The sequence below is a fragment of the Triticum aestivum genome, chromosome 5D, assembly GCF_018294505.1.
Source record: "Triticum aestivum cultivar Chinese Spring chromosome 5D, IWGSC CS RefSeq v2.1, whole genome shotgun sequence".
NCBI lineage: Eukaryota > Viridiplantae > Streptophyta > Magnoliopsida > Poales > Poaceae > Triticum > Triticum aestivum.
Window position 1 is genome coordinate 272,066,230 of NC_057808.1, and position 24,157 is coordinate 272,090,386.

General features: G+C 47.5%; 1 protein-coding gene across 1 annotated transcript; it reads right to left on the reverse strand.

Moving 5' to 3' along the window:
* Nucleotides 1-1,253: 1,253 nt before the first annotated feature.
* On the reverse strand, nt 1,254-2,835 carry LOC123120832 (nitrile-specifier protein 5). The gene is made up of 2 exons (XM_044540819.1): nt 2,618-2,835; nt 1,254-2,392 (listed from the first exon to the last, which is right to left on the reverse strand). The coding sequence occupies exons 1-2, from the start codon at nt 2,645-2,647 to the stop codon at nt 1,439-1,441; spliced, it is 984 nt and encodes a 327-aa protein (XP_044396754.1). The 5' UTR covers nt 2,648-2,835; the 3' UTR covers nt 1,254-1,438.
* Nucleotides 2,836-24,157: the final 21,322 nt, after the last annotated feature.

A 24,157-nucleotide genomic window follows, 5' to 3' on the forward strand; every position in this document is an offset into this window, starting at 1 on the left:
CCCCCTTCCCTCTCATGTTGACAAAATCATCGCCAACATCAGCCGCGCGATTCCTAACAATCTTGAAGTGTAATCTACAAAGGAACACAAGCTGATGCCTTCCCACCCACCCAGATTCAAGGCATGGAACTCGCAATATGGGTTTGTTGCAACAATTATACTGTAGGGGCCTCCCTCACAATCTTTCTGTTGAAAAAAGAAAGAAAGACAAACACAAAAGGCACGACAAAAGTTACCATATGAACTACATAAAAGAGGTTAATGCAAAAATTACTGACGAAAGATGACAAATCTAATCTGATCAGGGGAGCATGGCAAAATCTCTCATCACACACATAAGGACCATGGCAAAAATTTGCATTAACCAGATGAGGAGAGCGTGTCAAAAAACTCCATCATGCACATATGGTCCGTGGCAAATTTGTATTAACCAGATAAGGAGAGCATGGCAAAAATGGTGGTAATTCGGCAACAACAGAACAACAAATTCAACTAAACCAGCAAAACTAGATTCAAATTGGGATATAATTGCCAACCCCTAGACTCAAACTGGGGATAAGTTCGCGCATAGGGAACCAACTCATGCAGTCCAAAATCGCCAAAAGCGAACCGCGCCGCTTCCCATGGCCTCCGTGCGGCCGTGGCTTCACCACCTGCTACACTGATTCCGACGAGCACTTAGAACCCTTCCCGCCGCGACGAGCACATGATAGGTACGACAACGCCTGGGAGCCCCCCCCCCCCCCTAAAGCAACCGCGAGACCTCTGTTGTGTCGCCGCGTTGCCCCACCAACACCCCCCCCCCCGGTCTCTAAACCCTGACACACGTCGCGGAGCCCCCGCCATGAAACAAAGCAGAAACGGCCACCCTAACCTTGAGCAACCGCTGAAATCCCCATTGATTCCCCGATGGAGAAAGCTAGCAGAAAAAAATGGCGGGGAGAGAGGACGTCGCGCGGGGAAGGGAGAACCCGATGCCGACGGTCAACCCCGTGCGAAATCGCCGACGACGATGAAGAACCACTGCGCGTATCGCATGCGGGCGGACACGGAGAGGGTGAGTGGGGCAGGAATTGGGGGGAGGGGTGTGTGTGTTAAGTGGACGTGTTTGTGCGATTGCTGCCCCACGTCGAGATTCTTGCATGCCAACCACGAACGGTCGATGCAGACAGAGGCGCAAAATGTCTAGAGCTGACGTTAGTACAGTAGCATTTGGATTTAGTATTAGCCATGAGATCTTGGTCGCAGAGCAATGTAAAACACCCAATTCATCATTACTACTACGAGTACTATTATTCTTCATTTATTACATACACAACATAAACACAAGATGCAAATCATCTACTATGACACACAACATTAACAAAGCAGCAAGTTCGTCGCAAACCCACTCCAATTGCACACAGAGCTGCGGGCACCGCCTAGCTGGCGTGCTGACTCAAGCTAGAAGCGGAGTGAAGAGGAACATGTCACCAAGCCGGTCGTTCGTCGGCGAGTTGCCGCCGTAGACAAGCATGCCTCGCCGGCCGTCGAGCGCCCCCGCCGAGAACGCGCACCAACCCCGAGGACCGGGGTGGTGACCGGACCCGGCGTCATCCAGCCTGACCCACGCGCCGGTGTCGGTGTCCAGCACGAAGGCCTCGGCGGAGAATTTGCCGGCGCCTAGATGGCCGAGATCGCTGGGGTCCACCTCGCCGCCGAACACCACCACGTGCTTCCCGACCCCGGCGGCGCAGAGCACGCTCCGCGGGGTGGGCTTGTCGCCGGTGGTGTCGACCACGGCCCACTTGCCGGTGGCCGGGTCGTAGGAGTGCACGTCGTCGAGCTCCGCGTCCCCGGAGAACCCGTACACCACCCACACCTTCCCGCCGGCGAACGCCAGCCCGGGCCCGCCGCGGGGAGGGCACGCCGCCCCCGGCGAAGGCAGCTCCTCCCAGCGCCCGGCGGCGACGTCGTAGGCCCACAGGTCGTTCAGCCTGCCGGCGTTGCCGCAGCCACCAAAGACGTACACGCGGCTCCCCTCGCCGTCGGCCACCATGGAGTGGTAGCTCCGGTGCGGCGGGCCGTCGTCGCCGGAGGAGAGCAGGGTCCAGGTGCTGGTGGCCGTGTCGAAGGAGTAGAGCTCGTTGAGCTCCGTGTGGTCCTTGTCGCGGCCGCCGAAGACGAACACCGTGGCGCCGACGGAGGTCATGGTGACGCCGACGCGCGGCGGGGGCACCTCGCCGGCCGCGTCGAGGGCGGACCAGGACTGGGCCTTGAGGTCGAAGGCGTACATGGTGTTGTCCACGGGCAGGCGCGGCGTGAACTCGCCGCCGAAGGAGTAGGCCGTGCCGCCGACGAGCGTGATGGCGTGGGAGCTCCTTGCTCCCGGCCCAGCTCCCTTCTGCTCCAGCTGTGTGATCAATCAAGCAAGAAAATCTTGTCAAGAAAGAGATCACCTCAAGGATTTCAGAACAACCGAATACCAATCACCCAAACCAATTTCTTCTAATATGAATTGCATAGATCGCATCGATACAGCAAGTGAAGAAGCAAAACATGTCCAAAGAGGGGAGAGGAAAACGAAGATGGAGTAGGAAACAAGGGGGAATTGAGTTGGAGAGGCGAGGAAACACACCAGGAGCCAGGTGCTGCCCGTGCCAGCCATTGCTACGGAGAAGAAGCTGAGCCTGAAGCTGGAGCTTCTGCTTCCTCTGCTCCTCTACTGTGTGCCTTTGTGTGTGTGTGGGGAAAGTGATGATTGGGGTCACTTGTTATAAGCTGGTCGAGGGGCATGAATGGTGCCATCCCTAGCTCAGTGAACCAATCTATCTAACCACTCCATCCCAGCCAAATTACCGTGGAGCCCTGAGCCCTCCCTAGAGAAATAATCTCAATAACGCCACTGTTCATGTTTGGCGTTTGCGCTGGCGGGACATGAGCCGCCGTACTAGGAGCAGGACCCTTGTCGCCATCCAGAATTTCGATGATATCACTGCGGCTCTGCAACTTTATTTAACTCGGCCTCCTTGGTTTATATCTTGAGGGATCCATAGGTACCTGCATCAATCCTGGTATTTTAGTGCACCCGTGCATTTGTTATTTGAGTAACGAAACTGCTTCACAGCCGACCCACCATGCACGATGCATGAACGACTAACCATCTGATGGATGTGATGCACTTGGTTCCTTGATTCGATGGCTGGATGTGAACCATTGTGCACAAATCGTGCATTGAGTGTCCTGTGTATAGCAGCGTTGTTTGAGTAATCCTACACTTACGAAAGAATTTTTTTTTTGGCGAGAAACGAAAGAAGTTAACCTAATGTTACGTGATTAGGCAGTTGGTAGATTTTGATTGGTGTTAGGCAGAGGCGGGGCCCACCCCCACTGGAAATCGTCGGGGGTGGGGGGGGGGGCAGAGAATTAGGGAAGGAAGGTTTACGTAACCTCTTCGTAGTCCTTTGTAGGTGTAGGATTATTGTTGTTGGTTTGTCTGCAGTGAAGTGTTCTCCATTCGATCAAACATGGAAACGGGGTTGTTAGTAGGCTATTGTACGTACTCAAGGGACCAAACACTCTAATGCCTAGCCTCGGTTGACAAGGAATTTAGGGGGGTTGGCAGGGATGAGGAGGATTAAATCCCTTACAAGTCAAAATTCTCTCGATCTCTCTAATCCCTTTCAGAAGGGATGAAAGCGAACATGGCCTAAAGCATCTCTAATCCATCTTTTTCCAGGACACCTCAAGAGGGGCAAGGGTTCCTGCATTTTATTAAAAAGAAGAGAATTGCCCCATTAATTAGGGATAATCGGGCGAAAACTCGATAAACACACACACACACACACACACACACACACACACACACACACACACACACACACCTACCACACGATTGATAAGGGATAACCATGCGGAAACCCCAACCACACGATTGATAAAGGGACAACCGTGCAAAAACTCCAACCACACGATTGATAAAGGGACACTCATGTAAAATCCACAACCATGATAGACCTCGCCACCCTCGAAGCACCGAATGCCACCAATGCGAAGCAAAGCCACAACCCAACCACATAGGGCCATCGCCGGACCGTAGCCCGGGGCCGCTGCCCCGGCATCCAACCAGCAAACTCGAGACCGCCGTCTCGACCTCCTCCATCCCATCAACGAGGCCAAACTACATGGCACGAGCACTTGCCTTCACTCTAGCAAAAAAACGAGTACAACCTTGTCGTAAGTCCTCATAACTGTTTTTGACAAATGCCATAGTCAAAGATAAATATGGCCAATAGTATCATCTCATAGAGAGACTAATGACGTTTTTTTACTATCAGACTGATGATGTCCAAAAGGCAAGGGCCATGTCATAGCTTTTCCTATCAATATGAGATCTAATTACGAAAATTTCAATGTGAGGAGTGCAATGGTGAAAACAGTTTGTAATATGGATGCTCAGTGTAAGAGATATTTCATTTAAAAAATCACGTACTAGTCCTCCCATCCCCTCTGATCCCCGGGAGAAAAATACATCAAAACTCAAGTGGCACATCTTGTCGACGCCGGAGGAGTATAGAAGTAACCCTTTTTTCCCGAATACATAAAAGGCTTGCGTATCATTGCATTGATAGGAGGGAAAAAATAGCAGTTACAGGAGTAGCCTCACAAGAGCGTACGGGGGAGGGCATCAGTGAAAGCTACGGTGGCACATACAAGGAAAAGGGGTGTGCACAGGCCCATGGATAGAGTAGCTACGGGAGGAGCATGTTGCTGAGCCCCTTGGCTCCGGCGGCTGCCCAGCCGCGAGCGTCTTCTTTAATGTCATTGACGGGTAGGGGGGTCGAGGGGGTTGCATCGTTGAAGACGCAGGCGTTTCGCGCTTTCCAGATACGCCAAGCCGTGAGAATGATCAACGAGGCGAGGCCGTGTCGCAGCGTGGTCGGCGCGTCCTGCACGACCAGGGAGAACCAGTCGCGGAAGTCCGACGTTGGGTAGGAGAGGGGGGTATCAGTGATGCGATACCAAGATAGGACCTCATACCAAGTCTGACGGGAGAAGGGACAGCCAACGAGGAGGTGCTCCATGGTCTCAGGCTCCTGGTCGCAGAGGAGGCAAAGCGGAGCATGGGCGAGGCCGCGACGGGCAAGACGGTCGGTGGTCCAGCATCGTCCTTGGAAGGCTAACCAAAGGAAGACCTTGACGTGGAGTGGTGCCCAAGACTACCAGGTTAGCTTCCAGGAGGGCTCGATCGTGGACCCAACAAAGAGGGCCTTATAGCATGACCTGGCGGAGTACACGCCGGTCGAGGTCCAGCGCCAGGTGAGGGTATCTGGGGCGTCAGTGAGAGTGAACTGGCGGAGCCGTATCTAGAGGTGGATGTACTGCACTAGGGCCTCCGGCCCTAGGGAGCCCTGAATGTCCTGGATCCAGACGCAGGAGTCAAGACCTGCAGCCACAGTGCGCGCTTTGCAGCGCCGATGGGGCACCGTAGCAAAAACGAGGGGGCCCAGCTCAGCAATGGAGGCCCCGTCGATCCAGTGGTCCTCCCAGAAGAGGCAAGTCATGCCGTCACCAACAGCCCAAGTGGTGGAGGCCCGGAAGATAGCCTGCACGGACAGGCAACTAGGAATGTGGAGGTAGATCCACGGGCGGGTGGGGTCGGTCTTGCGCAGCCAGAGCCAGCGGGCCAGCAGGGCATGGCCGCATGCTACCTCTTGAGCTTATGTTGGTTTTTTCCCTTGAATAGGAAAGGGTGATGCAGCAAAGGAGCGTAAGTATTTCCCTCAGTTTTGAGAACCAAGGTATCAATCCAGTAGGAGACTACGCAGCAAGCCAGCGAATACATGCACAAACAAACACCAACTTGCAACCAACGCGACAAAGGGGTTGTCAATCCCTTCACGGTTATTCGCAAAGGGAGATCCGATAGAGATGGACAAACGGTAAAGTAATATTATTGGTATTTTTGGTTTATCGAACGGAAAGTAAAGATTGCAAAATAAAGGAACGACGACAGAAATTGGCAAGTTGACGGGAAACTAATATGATGTAAAATAGACCCGGGGGCCATAGAAAAGCGCAAAGTTAGGACGATATCTAAGGCAATGATCATGAATATAGGCATCACGTCCGTGTCAAGTAGACCGAAATGATTCTGCATCAACTACTATTACTCCACACATCGACCGACTCCTGCCTGCATCTAGAGTATTAAGTTCATAAGAACAAATTAACGCATTAAGCAAGATGACATGATGTAGCAGGATTAACTCAAGCAATATGATGAATACCTCGATGGCAACAATACAATTCGTGCCTTGCTGCCCTTACTGTCACTGGGAAAGGACACCGCAAGATTGAACCCAAAGCTAAGCACTTCTCCCATTGCAAGAAAAACCAATCTAGTTGGCCAAACCAAATCGATAGTTCGAAGAGACTTGCAAAGATATCAATCATGCATATAAGAATTCAGAGGAGATTCAAATAATATTCATAGATAAGTTGATCATAAATCCACAATTCATCGGATCTCGGCAAACACACCGCAAAAGAGTATTACCTCGAATAGATCTCCAAGAACATCGAGGAGAAATTTGTATTGAGAATCAAAGAGAGAGAAGAAGCCATCTAGCTACTAGCTATGGACCCATAGGTCTGAAGTAAACTACCCACGCTTCATCGGAGAGGCAATGGTGTTGATGAAGAAGCCCTCTGTGATCGATTCCCCCTCCGGCAGGATGCCGGAAAAGGCCCCAAGATGGGATCTCACAGGTACAGAAGGTTGCGGCAATGGAAAAGTGGTTTTGTGGCTCCCCTCGATGTTTTTGGGGTATAAGAGTATATATAGGAGGAAGAATTAGGTCAAGGGACCTACGAGGGGCCCACAAGGTCGGGGGGCGCTCCCTACACCCCTGGGCGCGCCCTCCACCCTTGTGGCTGCCTCAAGGCTCCTCTGACTTGCACTCCAAGTCTCTTGGGTGTCTTCTGGTCCAAGAAAAATCATGGCGAAAGTTTTATTCCGTTTGGTATTCCTTTTCTGCGAAACTCTAAACAAGGAAAAAAACAAAAACTGGCACTTGGCTCTAGGTTAATAGGTTAGTCCCAAAAATCATATAAAATAGCATATTAATGCATATATAACATCCAAAATAGATAATATAATAGCATGGAACAATAAAAAATTATAGATATGTTGGAGACGTATCAAGCATCCCCAAGCTTAATTCCTGCTCGTCCTCGAGTAGGTAAATGATACAAACAGAATTTTTGATGTGGAATGCTACCTATCATATTTATCCATGTAATTAGCTTTATTGTGGCATTAATGTTCAGATCCGTAAGATTCAAAACAAAAGTTTATATTGACATAAAAACAATAACTTCAAGCATACTAACAAAATAATTATGTCTTCTCAAAATAACATGGCCAAAGAAAGCTTATCCCTACAAAATCATATAGTCTGGCTATGCTCCATCTTCATCACACAAAATATTTAAATCATGCACAACCCCGATGACAAGCCAAGCAATTGTTTCATACTTTTGACGTTCTCAAACTTTTCAACTTTCACGCAATACATGAGCGTGAGCCATGGACATAGCACTATAGGTGGAATAGACGGTGGTTGTGGAGAAGACAAAAAGAAGGAGATAGTCTCACATCAACTAGGCGTATCAACGGGCTATGGAGATGCCCATTAATAGATAAATATGTGAGTGAGTAGGGATTGCCATGCAACGGATCCACTAGAGCTATAAGTTTATGAAAGCTCAAAAAGAAACTAAGTGGGTGTGCATCCAACTCGCTTGCTCACGAAGACCTAGGGCAATTTGAGGAAGCCCATCATTGGAATATACAAGCCAAGTTCTATAATGAAAATTTCCCACTAGTATATGAAAGTGATGTCATAGGAGACTCTCTATCATGAAGATCATGGTGCTACTTTGAAGCACAAGTGTGGCAAAAAGGATAGTAACATTGTCCCTTCTTTCTTTTCTCTCATTTTTTTATTTGGGCCTTTTCTCTTTTTTTTGGCCTCTTTTTTTTAGTCCGGAGTCTCATCCCGACTTGTGGGGGAATCATAGTCTCCATCATCCTTTCCTCACATGGGCAATGCTCTAATAATGAAGATCATCACACTTTTATTTACTTACAACTCAAGAATTACAACTCGATACTTAGAACAAAATATGACTCTATGTGAATGCCTCTGGTGGTGTACCGGGATGTGCAATGAATCAAGAGTGACATGTATAAAAAATGATGAATGGTGGCTTTGCCACAAATACGATGTAAACTACATGATCATGCAAAGCAATATGACAATGATGGAGCGTGTCATAATAAACAGAATGGTGGAAAGTTGCATGGCAATATATCTCAGAATGGCTATGGAAATGCCATAATAGGTAGGTATGGTCGCTGTTTTGAGGAAGGATATGTGGTGGGTTTATGGTACCGGCGAAAGTTGCGCGGTACTAGAGAGGCTAGCAATGGCGGAAAGGTGAGAGTGCATATAATCTATTGACTCAACATTAGTCATAAAGAACTCACATACTTATTTCAAAAATCTATTAGTCATAGAAACAAAGTACTGCGCGCTTGCTCCTAGGGGGATAGATTGGTAGGAAAAGACCATCTCTCGTCCCCGACCGCCACTCATAAGGAAGACAATCAAAAAAATAAATCATGCTCTGACTTCATCACATAATGGTTCACGATACGTGCATGCTACGGGACTCACAAACTTTAACACAAGTATTTCTCAAATTCACAACTACTTACTAGCATGACTCTAATATCACCATCTTCATATCTCAAAACAATCATAAGGAATCAAACTTCCCATGGTATTCAATGCACTTTATATGAAAGTTTTTATTATATCCCTCTTGGATGCCTATCATATTAGGACTAATTTTATAACCAAAGCAAATTACCATGCTGTTTAGAGACTCTCAAAATAATAGAAGTGAAGTACGAGAGTTCATCAATTTCTATAAAATAAAACCACCACCGTGCTCTAAAAAGATATAAGTGAAGCACTAGAGCAAATTTTGCCTAGCTCAAAAGATATAAGTGAAGCACATAGAGCATTCTAATAAATCACGATTCATGCGTGTCTCTCTCAAAAGGTGTGTACAGCAATGATGATTGTGGCAAACTAAAAAGCAAAGACTCAAATCATACAAGACGCTCCAAGCAAAACACATATCATGTGGTGAATAAAAATATAACCTGAAGTAAAGTTACCGATAGACAAAGACGGAAGAGGGGATGCCTTCTGGGGCATCCCCAAGCTTAGCCTTTTTGACATCCTTGAATATTACGTTGGGGTGCCTTGGGCATCCCCAAGCTTAGGCTATTGCCACTCCTTATTCCATAGTCCATCAAATCCTTACCCAAAATTTGAAAACTTCACAACACAGAACTCCAACAAAAAATCTCGTAAGCTTCGTTAGTATAAGAAAATAAATCACCACTTTTGGTACTGTTGTGAACTCATTCTTTATTTATATTGGCGTAATATATATTGTATTCCAACTTTACCATGGTTCATACTGTTGGGGAACGCAGTATTTCAAAAAATTTACCTACGATCACGCAAGATCTATCTAGGAGATGCATAGCAACGAGCGGGGAGAGTGTGTCCACGTACCCTCGTAGACCGAAAGCAGAAGCGTTTAGTAACGTGGTTGATGTAGTCGAACGTCTTCGCAATCCAACTGATCCAAGCACCGAACGTACGGCACCTCCGCGTTCAGCACACGTTCAGCTCGATGACGTCCCTCGATCTCTTGATCCAGTTGAGGACAAGGGAGAGTTCCGTCAGCACGATGGCGTGGCGATGGTGATGATGAAGTTACCGGCGCAAGGCTTCGCCTAAGCGCTACGACAATATGACCGAGGTGTGTAACTATGGAGGGGGGCACCGCACACGGCTAAGAGAAGACTTGGTGTGTCTTTGGGGTGCCCCCCTCCCACGTATATAAAGGGGGTAGGAGAGGTGGCCGGCCCAAGGGGGGCACGCCATGGGGGGGAGTCCTACTTGGACTCCCGGTCCAAGTAGGATTCCCCCCCTTTCCTATTCGCACTAGGAGAAGGAGGGAAGGAGGAGGACGAGAGAAGGAAAGGGGGGCGCCCCCCCCCCCCAACCCTAGTCCAATTCGGTTTGGGCTTGGGGGGTGCGCGCCTCCACCTGGCCGCCGCCTCCTCTCTCCACTAGGGCCCATGAAGGCCCATTAACTCCCCGGGGGGGTTCTGGTAACCCTCGGTACTCCGGAAAATGTCCAAACCTTTCCGAAACCATTCCGGTGTCCAAACACAACCTTCCAATATATCAATCTTTATGTCTCGACCATTTCGAGACTCCTCGTCATGTCCGTGATCTCATCCGGGACTCCGAACAAACTTCGGTACATCAAATCACATAACTCATAATACAAATCGTCATCAAACGTTGAGCGCGCGGACCCTACGGGTTCGAGAACTATGTAGACATGACCGAGACACATCTCCGGTCAATAACCAATAGCGGAACCTGGATGCTCATATTGGCTCCTACATATTCTACGAAGATCTTTATCGGTCAAACCGCATAACAACATACGTTGTTCCCTTTGTCATCGGTATGTTACTTGCTCGAGATTCGATCGTCGGTATCATCATACCTAGTTCAATCTCATTATCGGCAAGTCTCTTTACTCGTTCTGTAATGCATCATCCCGCAACTAACTCATTAGTCACATTGCTTGCAAGGCTTAGAGTGATGAGCATTACCGAGAGGGCCCAGAGATACCTCTCCGATACACGGAGTGACAAATCCTAATCTCGATCTATGCCAACTCAATAAACACCATCGAAGACACCTGTAGAGCATCTTTATAATCACCTAGTTACGTTGTGACGTTTTATAGCACACAAGGTGTTCCTTCAATATTCGGGAGTTGCATAATCTCATAGTCAGAGGAACATGTATAAGTCATGATGAAAGCAATAGCAATAAAACTAAACGATCATTTATGCTAAGCTAATGGATGGATCTTGTCCATCACATCATTCTCTAATGATGTGATCCCGTTCATCAAATGACAACACATCTCTATGGTCAGGAAACTTGCCATCTTTGATTAACGAGCTAGTCAAGTAGAGGCATACAAGGGACACTCTGTTTGTCTATGTATTCACACATGTACTAAGTTTTCGGTTAATACAATTCTAGCATGAATAATAAACATTTATCATGATATAAGGAAATATAAATAACTACTTTATTATTGCCTCTAGGGCATATTTCCTTCAGTCTCCCACTTGCACTAGAGTCAATAATCTAGATTACATAGTAATGATTCTAACACCCATGGAGTCTTGGTGCTGATCATGTTTTGCTCGTGAGAGAGGCTTAGTCAACGGGTCTGCAACATTCAGATCTGTATGTATCTTGCAAATCTCTATGTCTCCCTCCTTGACTTGATTGCGGATGGAATTGAAGCATCTCTTGCTGTGTTTGGTTCTCTTGTGAAATCTGGATTCCTTCGCCAAGGCAATTGCTTGAGTATTGTCACAACAGATTTTCATTGGACCCGATGCACTAGGTATGACACCTAGATCGGATATGAACTCCTTCATCCAGACTCCTTCATTTGCTTCTTCCGAAGCAGCTATGTACTCCGCTTCACACGTAGATCCCGCCACGACGCTCTTCTTGGAACTGCACCAACTGATAGCTCCACCATTCAATATAAATACGTATCCGGTTTGTGACTTAGAGTCATCCAGATCAGTGTCAAAACTAGCATCGACGTAACCGTTTACGATGAGCTCTTTGTCACCTCCATAAATGAGAAACATATCCTTAGTCATTTTCAGTTATTTCAGGATGTTCTTGACCACTGTCCAGTGATCCACTCCAGGATTACTTGGGTACCTCCCTGCTAAACTAATAGCAAGGCACACATCAGGTCTAGTACACAATATTGCATACATGATAAAACCTATGGCTGAGGCATAGGGAATGACTTTCATTTTCTCTCTATCTTCTGCAGTGGTCGGGCATTGAGTCTGACTCAACTTCACACCTTGTAACACAAGCAAGAACCCTTTCTTTGACTGATCCATTTTGAACTTTTTCAAAACTTTATCAAGGTATGTGCTTTGTGAAAGTCCAATTAAGCGTCTTGATCTATCTCTATAGATCTTGATGCCTAATATATAAGCAGCTTCACCGAGGTCTTTCATTGAAAAAATCTTATTCAAGTATCCTTTTATGCTATTCAGAAATTTGGTATCATTTCTGATCAACAATATGTCATCCACATATAATATCAGAAATGCTACAGAGCTCCCACTCACTTTCTTGTAAATACAGGCTTCTCCAAAAGTCTGTATAAAACCATATGCTTTGATCACACTATCAAAGCGTATATTCCAACTCCGAGAGGCTTGCACCGGTCCATAAATGGATCACTGGAGCTTGCACACTTTGTTAGCACCTTTTGGATCGACAAAACCTTCTGATTGCATCATATACAACTCTTCTTTAAGATATCCATTAAGGAATGCAGTTATGACATCCATTTTCCAAATTTCATAATCATAAAATGCGGCAATTGCTAACATGATTCAGACAGACTTAAGCATCGCTACGGGTGAGAAGGTCTCATCGTAGTCAACTCCTTGAACTTGTCGAAAACCTTTCGCAACAAGTCGAGCTTTGTAGACAGTAATATTACAGTTAGCGTCAGTCTTCTTCTTAGAGATTCATTTATTCTCTATGGCTTGCCGATCATCGGGCAAGTCAACCAAAGTCCACACTTTGTTCATACATGGATCCCATCTCAGATTTCATGGCCTCAAGCCATTTCGCGGAATCTGGGCTCATCATCGCTTCCTCATAGTTCGTAGGTTCGTCATGGTCAAGTAACATGATTTCCAGAACAGGATTACCGTACCACTCTAGTGCGGATCTTACTCTGGTTGACCTACGAGGTACGGTAGTAACTTGATCTGAAGTTTCATGATCATCATCATTAGCTTCTTCACTAATTGGTGTAGGAATCACTGGAACTGATTTCTGTGATGAACTACTTTCCAATAAGGGAGCAGGTACAATTACCTCATCAAGTTCTAATTTCCTCCCACTCACTTCTTTCGAGAGAAACTCCTTCTCTGGAAAGGATCCATTATTAGCAACGAATATCTTGCCTTCGGATCTGTGATAGAAGGTGTACCCAACAGTCTCCTTTGGGTATCCTATGAAGACACATTTCTCGGATTTGGGTTTGAGCTTATCAGGTTGAAGCTTTTTCACATAAGCATCGCAGCCCCAAACTTTAAGAAACGACAACTTGGGTTTCTTGCCAAACCACAGTTCATATGGTGTCGTCTCAACGGATTTAGATGGTGCCCTATTTAATGTGAATGCAGCCGTATCTAAAGCATAACCCCAAAACGATAGCGGTAAATCAGTAAGAGACATCATAGATCGCACCATATCTAATAAAGTACGATTACGACGTTCGGACACACATTACGCTGTGGTGTTCCAGGTGGCATAAGTTGTGAAATTATTCCACGTTGTTTCAAATGAAGACCAAACTTGTAACTCAAATATTCACCTCCACGATCGGATCGTAGAAACTTTATTTTCTTGTTAAGATGATTTTCCACTTCACTCTGAAATTCTTTGAACTTTTCAAATGTTCCAGACTTATGTTTCATCAAGTAGATATACCCATATCTGCTCAAATCATCCGTGAAGGTCAGAAAATAACGATACCCGCCGCGAGCCTCAACACTCATCGGACCGCATACATCAGTGTGTATTATTTCCAACAAGTCTGTTGCTCGCTCCATTGTTCCGTAGAACGGAGTCTTAGTCATCTTGCCCATGAGGCATGGTTCGCAAGCATCAAGTGATTCCAAAAGCCCATCAGCATGGAGTTTCTTCATGCACTTTACACCAATATGACCTAAACGGCAGTGCCACAAATAAGTTGCACTATCTTTATTAACCTTGCATCTTTTGCCTTCAATATTATTAATATGTGTATCACTACAATCGAGATTCAACAAAAATAGACCACTCTTCAAGGGTGCATGACCATAAAAGATATTACTCATATAAATAGAACAACCATTATTCTCTGATTTAAATGAATAACCGTCTCGCATCAAACAAGATCCAGATATAATGTTCATGCTTAATGCTAGCACCAAATTACAATTATTCAGGTCTAAAACTAATCTCGAAGGTAGATGTAGAGGTAGCATGCCGGCGGCGATCACATCGACTTTGGAACCATTTCCCACGCGCATCGTCACCTCGTCCTTAGCCAATCTTCTGTTTAATCCGTAGCCCTTGTTTCGAGTTGCAAATATGAGCAACAGAACCAGTATCAAATACCCAGGCGCTACTACGAGCATTAGTAAGGTACACATCAATAACATGTATATCAAATATACCTTTCACTTTGCCATCCTTCTTATCCACCAAATACTTGGGGCAGTTCTGCTTCCAGTGACGAGTCCCTTTGCAGTAGAAGCACTCAGTCTCAGGCTTAGGTCCAGACTTGGGCTTCTTCACTTGAGCAGCAACTTGCTTCCCGTTCTTCTTGAAGTTCCCCTTCTTCCCTTTGCCCTTTTTCTTGAAACTAGTGGTCTTGTTAACCATCAACACTTGATGCTCCTTCTTGATTTCTACCTCCACAGCCTTTAGCATTGCGAAGAGCTCGGGAATTGTCTTATCCATCCCTTGCATATTATAGTTCATCATGAAGCTTTTATAGCTTGGTGGCAGTGGTTGAAGAACTCTGTCAATGACAGTATCATCAGGAAGATTAACTCCCAGTTGATTCAAGTGGTTGTGATACCCAGACTTTCTAAGTATATGTTCACTGACAGAACTATTCTCCTCCATCTTGCAGCTGTAGAACTTATTGGAGACTTTATCTCTCAATCCGGGCATTTGCTTGAAATATTAACTTCAACTCCTGGAACATCTCATATGCTCCATGACGTTCAAAACGTCGTTGAAGTCCTGGTTCTAAGCCGTAAAGCATGACACACTGAACTATTGAGTAGTCATCAGCTTTGCTCTGCGAGACGTTCATAACGTCCGGAGTTGCTCCTGCAGCAGGTCTTGCACCTAGCGGTGCTTCCAGGACGTAATTCTTCTGTGCAGCAATGAGGATAATCCTCAAGTTACGGACCCAGTCCGTGAAGTTGCTACCATCATCTTTCAACTTAGCTTTCTCTAGGAACACATTAAAATTCAAGGGAACGGTAGCACGGGCCATTGATCTACAACAACATAGACATGCAAAATACTATCAGGCACTAAGTTCATGATAAATTAAAGTTCAATTAATCATATTACTTAAGAACTCCCACTTAGATAGACATCTCTCTAGTCGTCTAAATGATCACGTGATCCATATCAACTAAACCATGTCCGATCATCATGTGAGATGGAGTAGTTTTCAATGGTGAACATCACTATGTTGATCATATCTACTATATGATTCGCGTTCGACCTTTTGGTCTCAGTGTTCCGAGGCCATATCTGCATATGCTAGGCTCGTCAAGTTTAACCCGAGTATTCTGCGTGTGCAAACTGGCTTGCACCCATTGTATGTGAACGTAGAGCTTATCACACCCGATCATCACGTGGTGTCTCGGCACGACGAACTGTAGCAACGGTGCATACTCAGGGAGAACACTTATACCTTGAAATTTAGTGAGAGATCATCTTATAATGCTACCGCCGTACTAAGAAAAATAAGATGCATAAAAGATAAACATCACATGCAATCAAAATAAGTGATATGATATGGCCATCATCATCTTGTGCCTTTGATCTCCATCTCCAAAGCACCGTCATGATCACCATCGTCACCGGCTTGACACCTTGATCTCCATCGTAGCATCGTTGTCGTCTCGCCAACTATTGCTTCTACGACTATCGCTACCGCTTAGTGATAAAGTAAAGCAATTACATGGCGATTGCATTTTATACAATAAAGCGACAACCATAAGGCTCCTGCCAGTTGCCGATAACTTTTACAAAACATGATCATGTCATACAACAATTTATATATCATCACGTCTTGACCATATCACATCACAATATGCCCTGCAAAAATAAGTTAGACATCCTGTACTTTTTTGTTGCGAGTTTTTTGTGGCTGCTACGGGCTTCTAGCAAGAACCGTTCTTACCGACGCATCAAAACCACAACGATTTTTCGTCAAGTGTGTTGTTTTAACCTTCAACAAGGACCGGTCATAGTAAAACTCGATTCAACTAACGTTGGAGAAACTGACACCTGCTAGCCACCTGTGTGCGAAGCACGTCGGTAGAACCAGTCTCATGAACGCGGTCATGTAATGTCGGTCCGGGCCGCTTCATCCAACAATACCACCGAATCAAAGTAAGACATTGTTGGTAAGCAGTATGACTATTATCGCCCACAACTCATTGTGTTCTACTCGTGCATATAACATCTACGCATAGACCTGGCTCGGATGCCACTATTGGGGAACGCAGTATTTCAAAAAAATTACCTACGATCACGCAAGATCTATCTAGGAGATGCATAGCAACGAGCGGGGAGAGTGTGTCCACGTACCCTCGTAGACCGAAAGCGGAAGCATTTAGTAACGCGGTTGATGTAGTCGAACGTCTTCACGATCCAACCGATCCAAGCACCAAACGTACGGCACCTCCGCGTTCAGCACATGTTCAGCTCAATGACGTCCCTCGATCTCTTGATCCAGTTGAGGACGAGGGAGAGTTCCGTTAGCACGACGGCGTGGCGACGGTGATGATGAAGTTACCGGCGCAGGGCTTCACCTAAGCACTACGACGATATGACCGAGGTGTGTAACTGTGGAGGCGGGCACCGCACACGGCTAAGAGAAGACTTGGTGTGTCTTTGGGGTGCCCCCTCCCACGTATAGAAAGGGGAAGGAGAGCTGGCCATCCCAAGGGGGGCGCGCCATGGGGGGGGAGTCATACTTGGACTCCCGGTCCAAGTAGGATTCGCCCCCCTTTCCTATTCCCACAAGGAGAAGGAGGGAAGGAGGAGGAGGGGAGAAGGAAAGGGGGGCCGCCCCCCCCCCCAACCCTAGTCCAATTCAGTTTGGGCTTGGGAGGCCGCGCGCCTCCACCTGGCCGCCACCTCCTCTCTCCACTAGGGCCCATGAAGGCCCATTAACTCCCCGGGGGGGTTCCGGTAACCCCCGCTACTCCAGAAAATGTCCGAACCTTTCCGAAACCATTCCGGTGTCCAAACACAACCTTCCAATATATCAATATTTATGTCTTGACCATTTTGAGACTCCTCTTCATGTCCATGATCTCATCTGGGACTTCGAACAAACTTCGGTACATCAAATCACATAACTCATAATACAAATCGTCATCGAACGTTAAGCGTGCGGACCATATGGGTTCGAGAACCATGTAAACATGAACGAGACACATCTCCGGTCAATGACCAATAGCGGAACCTGGATGCTCATATTGGCTCCTACATATTCTACGAAGATCTTTATCGGTCAAACCGCATAACAACATACGTTGTTCCCTTTGTCATCAGTATGTTACTTGCCCGAGATTCGATTGTCGGTATCATCATACCTAGTTCAATCTCATTACCAGCAAGTCCCTTTACTCGTTCCGTAATGCATCATCCCGCAACTAACTCATTAGTCACATTTCTTGCAAGGCTTATAGTGATGAGCATTACCGAGAGGGCCCAGAGACACCTCTCCGATACACGGAGTGACAAATCCTAATCTCTATCTATGCCGACTCAACAAACACCATCAGAGACACCTATAGAGCATCTTTATAATCACCCAGTTACGTTGTGACATTTCATAGCACACAAGGTGTTCCTCCGGTATTCGGGAGTTGCATAATCTCCTAGTCATAGGAACATGTATAAGTCATGATGAAAGTAATAGCAATAAAACTAAACGATCATTTATGCTAAGCTAACGGATGGTATTGTCCATCACATCATTCTCTAATGATGTGATTGATGACCGACAAGTATAGGGGATCTATCGTAGTCCTTTCGATAAGTAAGAGTGTCGAACCCAACGAGGAGCAGAAGGAAATGACAAACGGTTTTCAGTAAGGTGTTCTCTGCAAGCACTAAAATTATCGGTAACAGGTAGTTTTGTGATAAGTTAATTTGTAACGGGTGAGGGAGTCCTGGAATAAGGGGTCCTCGGGCGTCCGGCCTGTTAGCTACGGGCCGGACTGATGGGCTGTGAAGATACGAAGACCGAAGACTGCACCCATGTCCGGATAGGACTCTCCTTGGCGTGGAAAGCAAGCTTGGCGACCAAATATGTAGATTCTTTTCTTTGTAACCGACCTTGTGTAACCCTAGATCCTCCCGGTGTCTATATAAACTGGAGGACTTAGTCCGGAGAGGAGAGATTCATTATCATAGTCATACAGGCTAGACTTCTAGGGTTTAGCCATTACGATCTCGTGGTAGATCAACTCTTGTAATACTCATATTCATCAAGATCAATCAAGCAGGAAGTAGGGTATTACCTCCATAGGGAGGGCCCAAACCTGGGTAAACATTGTGTCCCCTGTCTCCTATTACCATCGACCTTAGACGCACAGTTCGGGACCCCCTACCCGAGATCCGCCGGTTTTGACACCGACATTGGTGCTTTCATTGACAGTTCCACTGTGACGTCGACAAAAAGGTTTTCGATGGCCCCTTCAATCGTCAATAATGATGCTGTCCAAGGAGAAACCTTCCTCCCCGGACAGTTCTTCGTGTTCGGCGGCTTCGCGCTGCGGGCCAACTCGTTTGGCCACCTGGAGCAGATCGATAGCTACGCCCCTGGCCATCAGGTCAGATTTGGGAGCTTGAATTACGTCGTGGACATCCGTGGAGATTTGATCTTCGCCGGATTCGAGACCGATGCGACCACTCCTGGTCACCTTGATGAACATGACCTAAATCTGTCGTCAGATCGCATCCATGAGATAGCTCCTATAACCACTCTGGCCTTAGATCCGGAGCATACCGCGCCATCCAAGGATTGGAGGCTCAACCCCACCACAGAGGCCACAGATTCCCCGGCGTTGGAGCCGCGCATGGACTTAACCTCACACAATATTTGTGTCACCGGAACTCCGGACTCGTCTCTGGGTGTATGCTCCGAACCATGTGAGTCCGCGAATGCCGAACTTGATTGTTTATCCATCTTCGAGTTCTGCGCCACAGACATCTTCTAGCACTCGCCCTTGGGCGATGTGCTAAGCTCATTAAAGAACATGTCCTTGGCGGGGGACTCACAGCCAACTATGTTTGGTTCGAACTAGGGGCTAACAATGGAGAATTTTGCTTCCCACCCGCCACCCACTCCATAGCCACGATCAAGGATTTAACCGACACGCTTGATTACGGCTCCGAAGACATCGACGGTATGGACGACGATGTTGATGAAGAGCAAGTCTAAAATCCGCCATTTACTGAACACTGGATGGCCACTTCTTCGTACGATGTGTACATGGTGGATACACCCAAAACAACCAACGACGATGACAAAAAAATCCAGTCGAGAATAAACCTCCTGAGACACAGCAAAAACGCCGGTGTCCTCGGCGCCGCTCTAAGTCACGTCATTCAAAGGACAGCAATGCCGGCACCGGAGAAAATAATACTCCGGACGATGCCGAAAACAATGAAGACCTTGCTGAGGTAACATCCGAACAGGAGGAGCAAGAAAACGGGCAAGCTTGCCCCATCGAACAGGCTAGGCCCAACGACTCGGAGGACGGTAGTTATCGCCCGCTCTCTGAGGATGAGGAAAGCCTCGGCAACGAAGATTTCATCATGCCTGATGAACCTCTCGAGCAGGAGCGCTTCAATCGCTAGCTAATAGCCACCGCAAGGAGTAGGGATGGCAATGGGGACAATCCCCTATGGGTATACCTAGAACATTCCCATCCCCATCTATTCCCCATCATCCCATCCCCATCCCCGTTTACATGACCGGGGATGAAATTTCCCCATACCCATGCCCCACTAGGGAAGGGGGCCCCATTAGGGTCCCCATCCCCATAAACAAATGCTCATATACATAATATGACATACTATAATCAACAAATATAAATGGTGTTGTCCGTGTTATGCTAATATCGATCTAGGTCGTACTGACTTCTTGGTCATGGTGGCGGCTGAGGTGAGGATGTGGGTTAGGTTTAAGGTTTTCTTCAGAGTTTTTTTGTTTTCACAAGTTTGTTTGTGAATATTTTAAGGTTGACTGCAATGTCATAGTTAAAAAGCAGGTCCCCGATGGGTATTGGGTCTGGGGAATAGAATATCATCCCCATCCTCGTTGTACCCTATTGGGAATAAATTAGTTTATTAAATATCCCCATGGGGAAGCTTTTCGCCCATCCCCACCCCCTAATAGATGAAATCCCCATGGGTTTGGCGGGTATGGGGCCCCATTTCCATCCCTAGCAAGGAGTCTGAAAAAGAAGCAGCAGTAGCTTCAAGCTGACCAAGATCTGCTCGTCGACAGATGGACTGATGTTCTGGCAGCCGAAGAATACGGCCTCAGACGCCCAGCCAAGAATTACCTGAAGCGAAGGCTGCTACCCCAGCTCGATGAAGAGGCGCCGGAGCCCATACCTCCCTCGCGTAATGCGGCCAATCGACCACTACGCGGTCGGGAAAGTGCGGCGGACCGACCACCACGTGGTCGGGATAGAGCGGCAACTCAGGCCAAGCAGCAGCCTGCCCCACCGCCTCGTAAAAATAGAGACGAAACAGTTCAGGGTCATACATACGACCTCCGGCAGACCCTGGATAGTAGAGCAGGATATACCCGATCGATTTATGGATCGCGAGGACGTCCCTCGACACGTGATGATGGCTATCTATTCGGGCGTGACAAACCTAGCCACACCCGACCCGATAACCACAGACGGGCCCTATCGGAGCTACGTCGCGATGCGGCCAGATATAGAGGCGCCGCACACCCTCTTTGCTTCACTGATGAAGTAATGGATCATGAATTCCCCGAGGGGTTCAAACCCGTGAATATTGAATCATATGACGGGACAACTGATCCCGCGGTATGGATCGAGGACTTTATCCTCCACATCCACATGGCCCGCGGAGATGACCTCCACGCTATCAAATACCTCCCGCTAAAGCTTAAAGGACCAGCTCGGCACTGGTTAAACAGCCTGCCTGAAAATTCTATTGGCAGCTGGGAGGACTTGGAAGAGGCTTTCCTCGACAACTTCCAAGGTACATATGTCCGGCCACCAGACGTCGATGACTTAAGCCACATAGTCCAACAACCTGGAGAGTCAACCAGGAAATTTTGGACTAGGTTCCTAACCAAAAAGAACCAGATCGTCGACTGTCCGGATGCCGAAGCCCTAGCGGCCTTTAAACATAGCATCCGCGATGAATGGCTCGCCCGCCACCTCGGCCAAGAAAATCCGAAATCTATGGCAGCCCTCACGGCACTCATGACCCACTTTTGTGCGGGTGAGGATAGTTGGCTGGCTCGTAGTAAAAATACGGCCAGCGACCAAGGCCCCTCCGAGGCCAAAAATAGCAACGGCAAGCTCCGACGCAGCAGACACAAACACCGAAGCAATGACAACAACACCAATGACACTGCTGTCAACGCCGGATTCAGCGGCTCCAAGTCCGGTCAGCGGAAAAAGGCGTATAAAAGAAACAATCAGGGACCATCCAGCTTGGACCGCATACTCGACCGTACGTGCCAAATCCATGGCACCCCAGACAAACCAGCCAACCATACCAACAGAGATTGCTGGCTTTTTAAGCAAGCCGGCAAGTTAAATGCCGAGAACAAGGAAAAGGGATCGCAGAGCGAGGACGATGACGAGGAGCCCCTACAGCCAAACACAGGGGGACAGAAGAAGTTTCCCCCTCAGGTCAAAACGGTGAACATGATATATGCTACACACATCCCCAAGAGGGAGCGCAAGCGCGCACTCAGGGACGTCTATGCGATCGAGCCAGTCGCCCCAAATTCAATCCATGGTCATCGTGCCCGATCACTTTTGATCATCGGGATCATCCGACCAGTATCCGGCATGGCGGACCAGCCGCACTAGTCCTAGACCCAATTATTGATGGATTCCACCTAACGCGAGTCCTCATGGACGGTGGCAGCAGCCTCAATCTGCTCTATCAGGATACAGTGCGCAAAATGGGCATTAACCCATCACGGATCAAGCCCACAAGGACTACCTTTAAAGGAGTCATACCAAGCGTAGAGGCCCGCTGTACTGGCTCAATCACACTAGAGGTCGTCTTCGGATCTCCAGACAACTTCCGAAGTGAGGAGTTAATCTTCGACATCGTCCCCTTTCGCAGCGGCTATCACGCACTGATTGGACGAACCGCATTTGCTCGATTCAATGTGGTACCTCACTATGCTTATCTCAAGCTCAAGATGCCCGGACCATGTGGCGTCATAACAGTCAATGGAAATACGGAACGCTCCCTCGTACCGAGGAGCATACCGCGGCCTTAGCAGCAGAAGTATAGCGCGGCCTTTTCCAGCAGAACCTTAATTCGGCGGCCGAGCCCCCGGACACCATTAAGAGAGTCCGAACTATTCTGCAGCAAGACAGCCCGGCTCGTCAAGAGCTTAACTAGCAATTTGGCCTACGTCCCAATCCCGATCAAATGGCGGCATTCGTACCACGCGTACATAACTACACACTTAAAATCTCATGGGCATCGATGGAGGCATAGCTAGCTCGCGATCCACAGTGCGGCTCGACCGACCCTGGATCCGCACACCTTCACTTTTCTTTTTTTATTTCGGGTTTTTCTTTTCTCGAGGTTTTTTCTGATAACCTGGTCATCGGACCGATCACGGGACGGATACACCAAGGAGGCAAGGAGCTTTGACGTAACAAGGGAATCCCCAGGTGGTCTCTGCTAACGATTGCTATACCTGTTTTACATACCCGCACGTAGCTCGCTCTTGGTCATGGCATGTTAAATAGCCTTACTTGCTTATCGCATTACTTGCACAAGTACGCCCCCGCGTATTAATCAAATTACAATGGAACATAATTGGCAACGTCAACTTATTACTTGATTTTTTCCTTGCCTTTGTATTTATTACTCATCGCACCCGTACACTCTGGTACGTATTACTTTACCAGGGGCTTCACCATGCCCCGCAATACGGCAATAAAGTCCGAACACTTTTACAGTATAGTTCGGCACCCCGAACTTATAGCATTATATGCATCGGCTCCGAATCATGTCTTTGGTCAATAGTTGGGTTGCCAGGCTCGTGTGCTTACTACCTTACGTTCCGCTATATCGGCTAGGGTAGTAAAGGGAGAACTATTGTGATTGTGTCCCGGTTCTTCCGGACGAGCACCTCAGTAGAGAAAGCCGAAAACTAACTGTCATGATGCGGCGAGAGCTGGTCAGCTGTTCGAGAGGTTTCAAATCCTTAGAGATTTTTTCCGCTTTATGCGAGGAATCAGTTTTTATCCGATTAGGTGTGTATAGCGCCCCTAGTTCGGCCTTCCGAATACCAGGGGCTTTGCCAAAATTCTCATTGTCAAACTCCTATGGCCAAGTGAGGGTGATAAAAGCCGTATAGTCTGATTGCCTTGTTCGTGCGCTAAACACCTCCTTTAAGGACCAGAATGTGGAGTAATGAGTGTTTAGATTTATCCCGAACACCCCCGTACTATCTACGTGGGGGCAGAAGCCGACGACTGGCCAACCCTCAGATTTCATAAACGGCCGCACAGGAGGCAAAATTTTAAAGTCACAAGCATTATATTACATAACAACCTTGTTTCATATTACAGGACAGGATAATATGAACGTTTTCATGGGAATATAACATCCTTCACACATTGCTCCGCCACAAGGCGGGGTCCCTCTAGGACACTATCAAAATATAGCTCGGGTCGGCGGTGGTCCTTGCCCTCAGGCGGCCCCTCGGTCATCAGCTTCTTGGCATCCATCTTCGCCCAGTGCGTCTTGACGCGGGCAAAGGCCATCCGTGCACATTCAATACAGACCGACCGCTTCATGACTTCAAGCCGTGGGCAGGCACTCACAAGCCGCTTCACAAGTCCGAAGTAGCTATTGGGCATGGGCTCGGC

Bases quoted from the DNA above. Each gene is read 5' to 3' on its own strand.
- LOC123120832 (XM_044540819.1), bottom strand. From the start codon at position 2,647: ATGGCTGGCACGGGCAGCACCTGGCTCCTG. The intron at 2,393-2,617 runs GTGTGTTTCCTC...TTGATCACACAG, and splicing joins CGGGCAGCACCTGGCTCCTG to CTGGAGCAGAAGGGAGCTGG.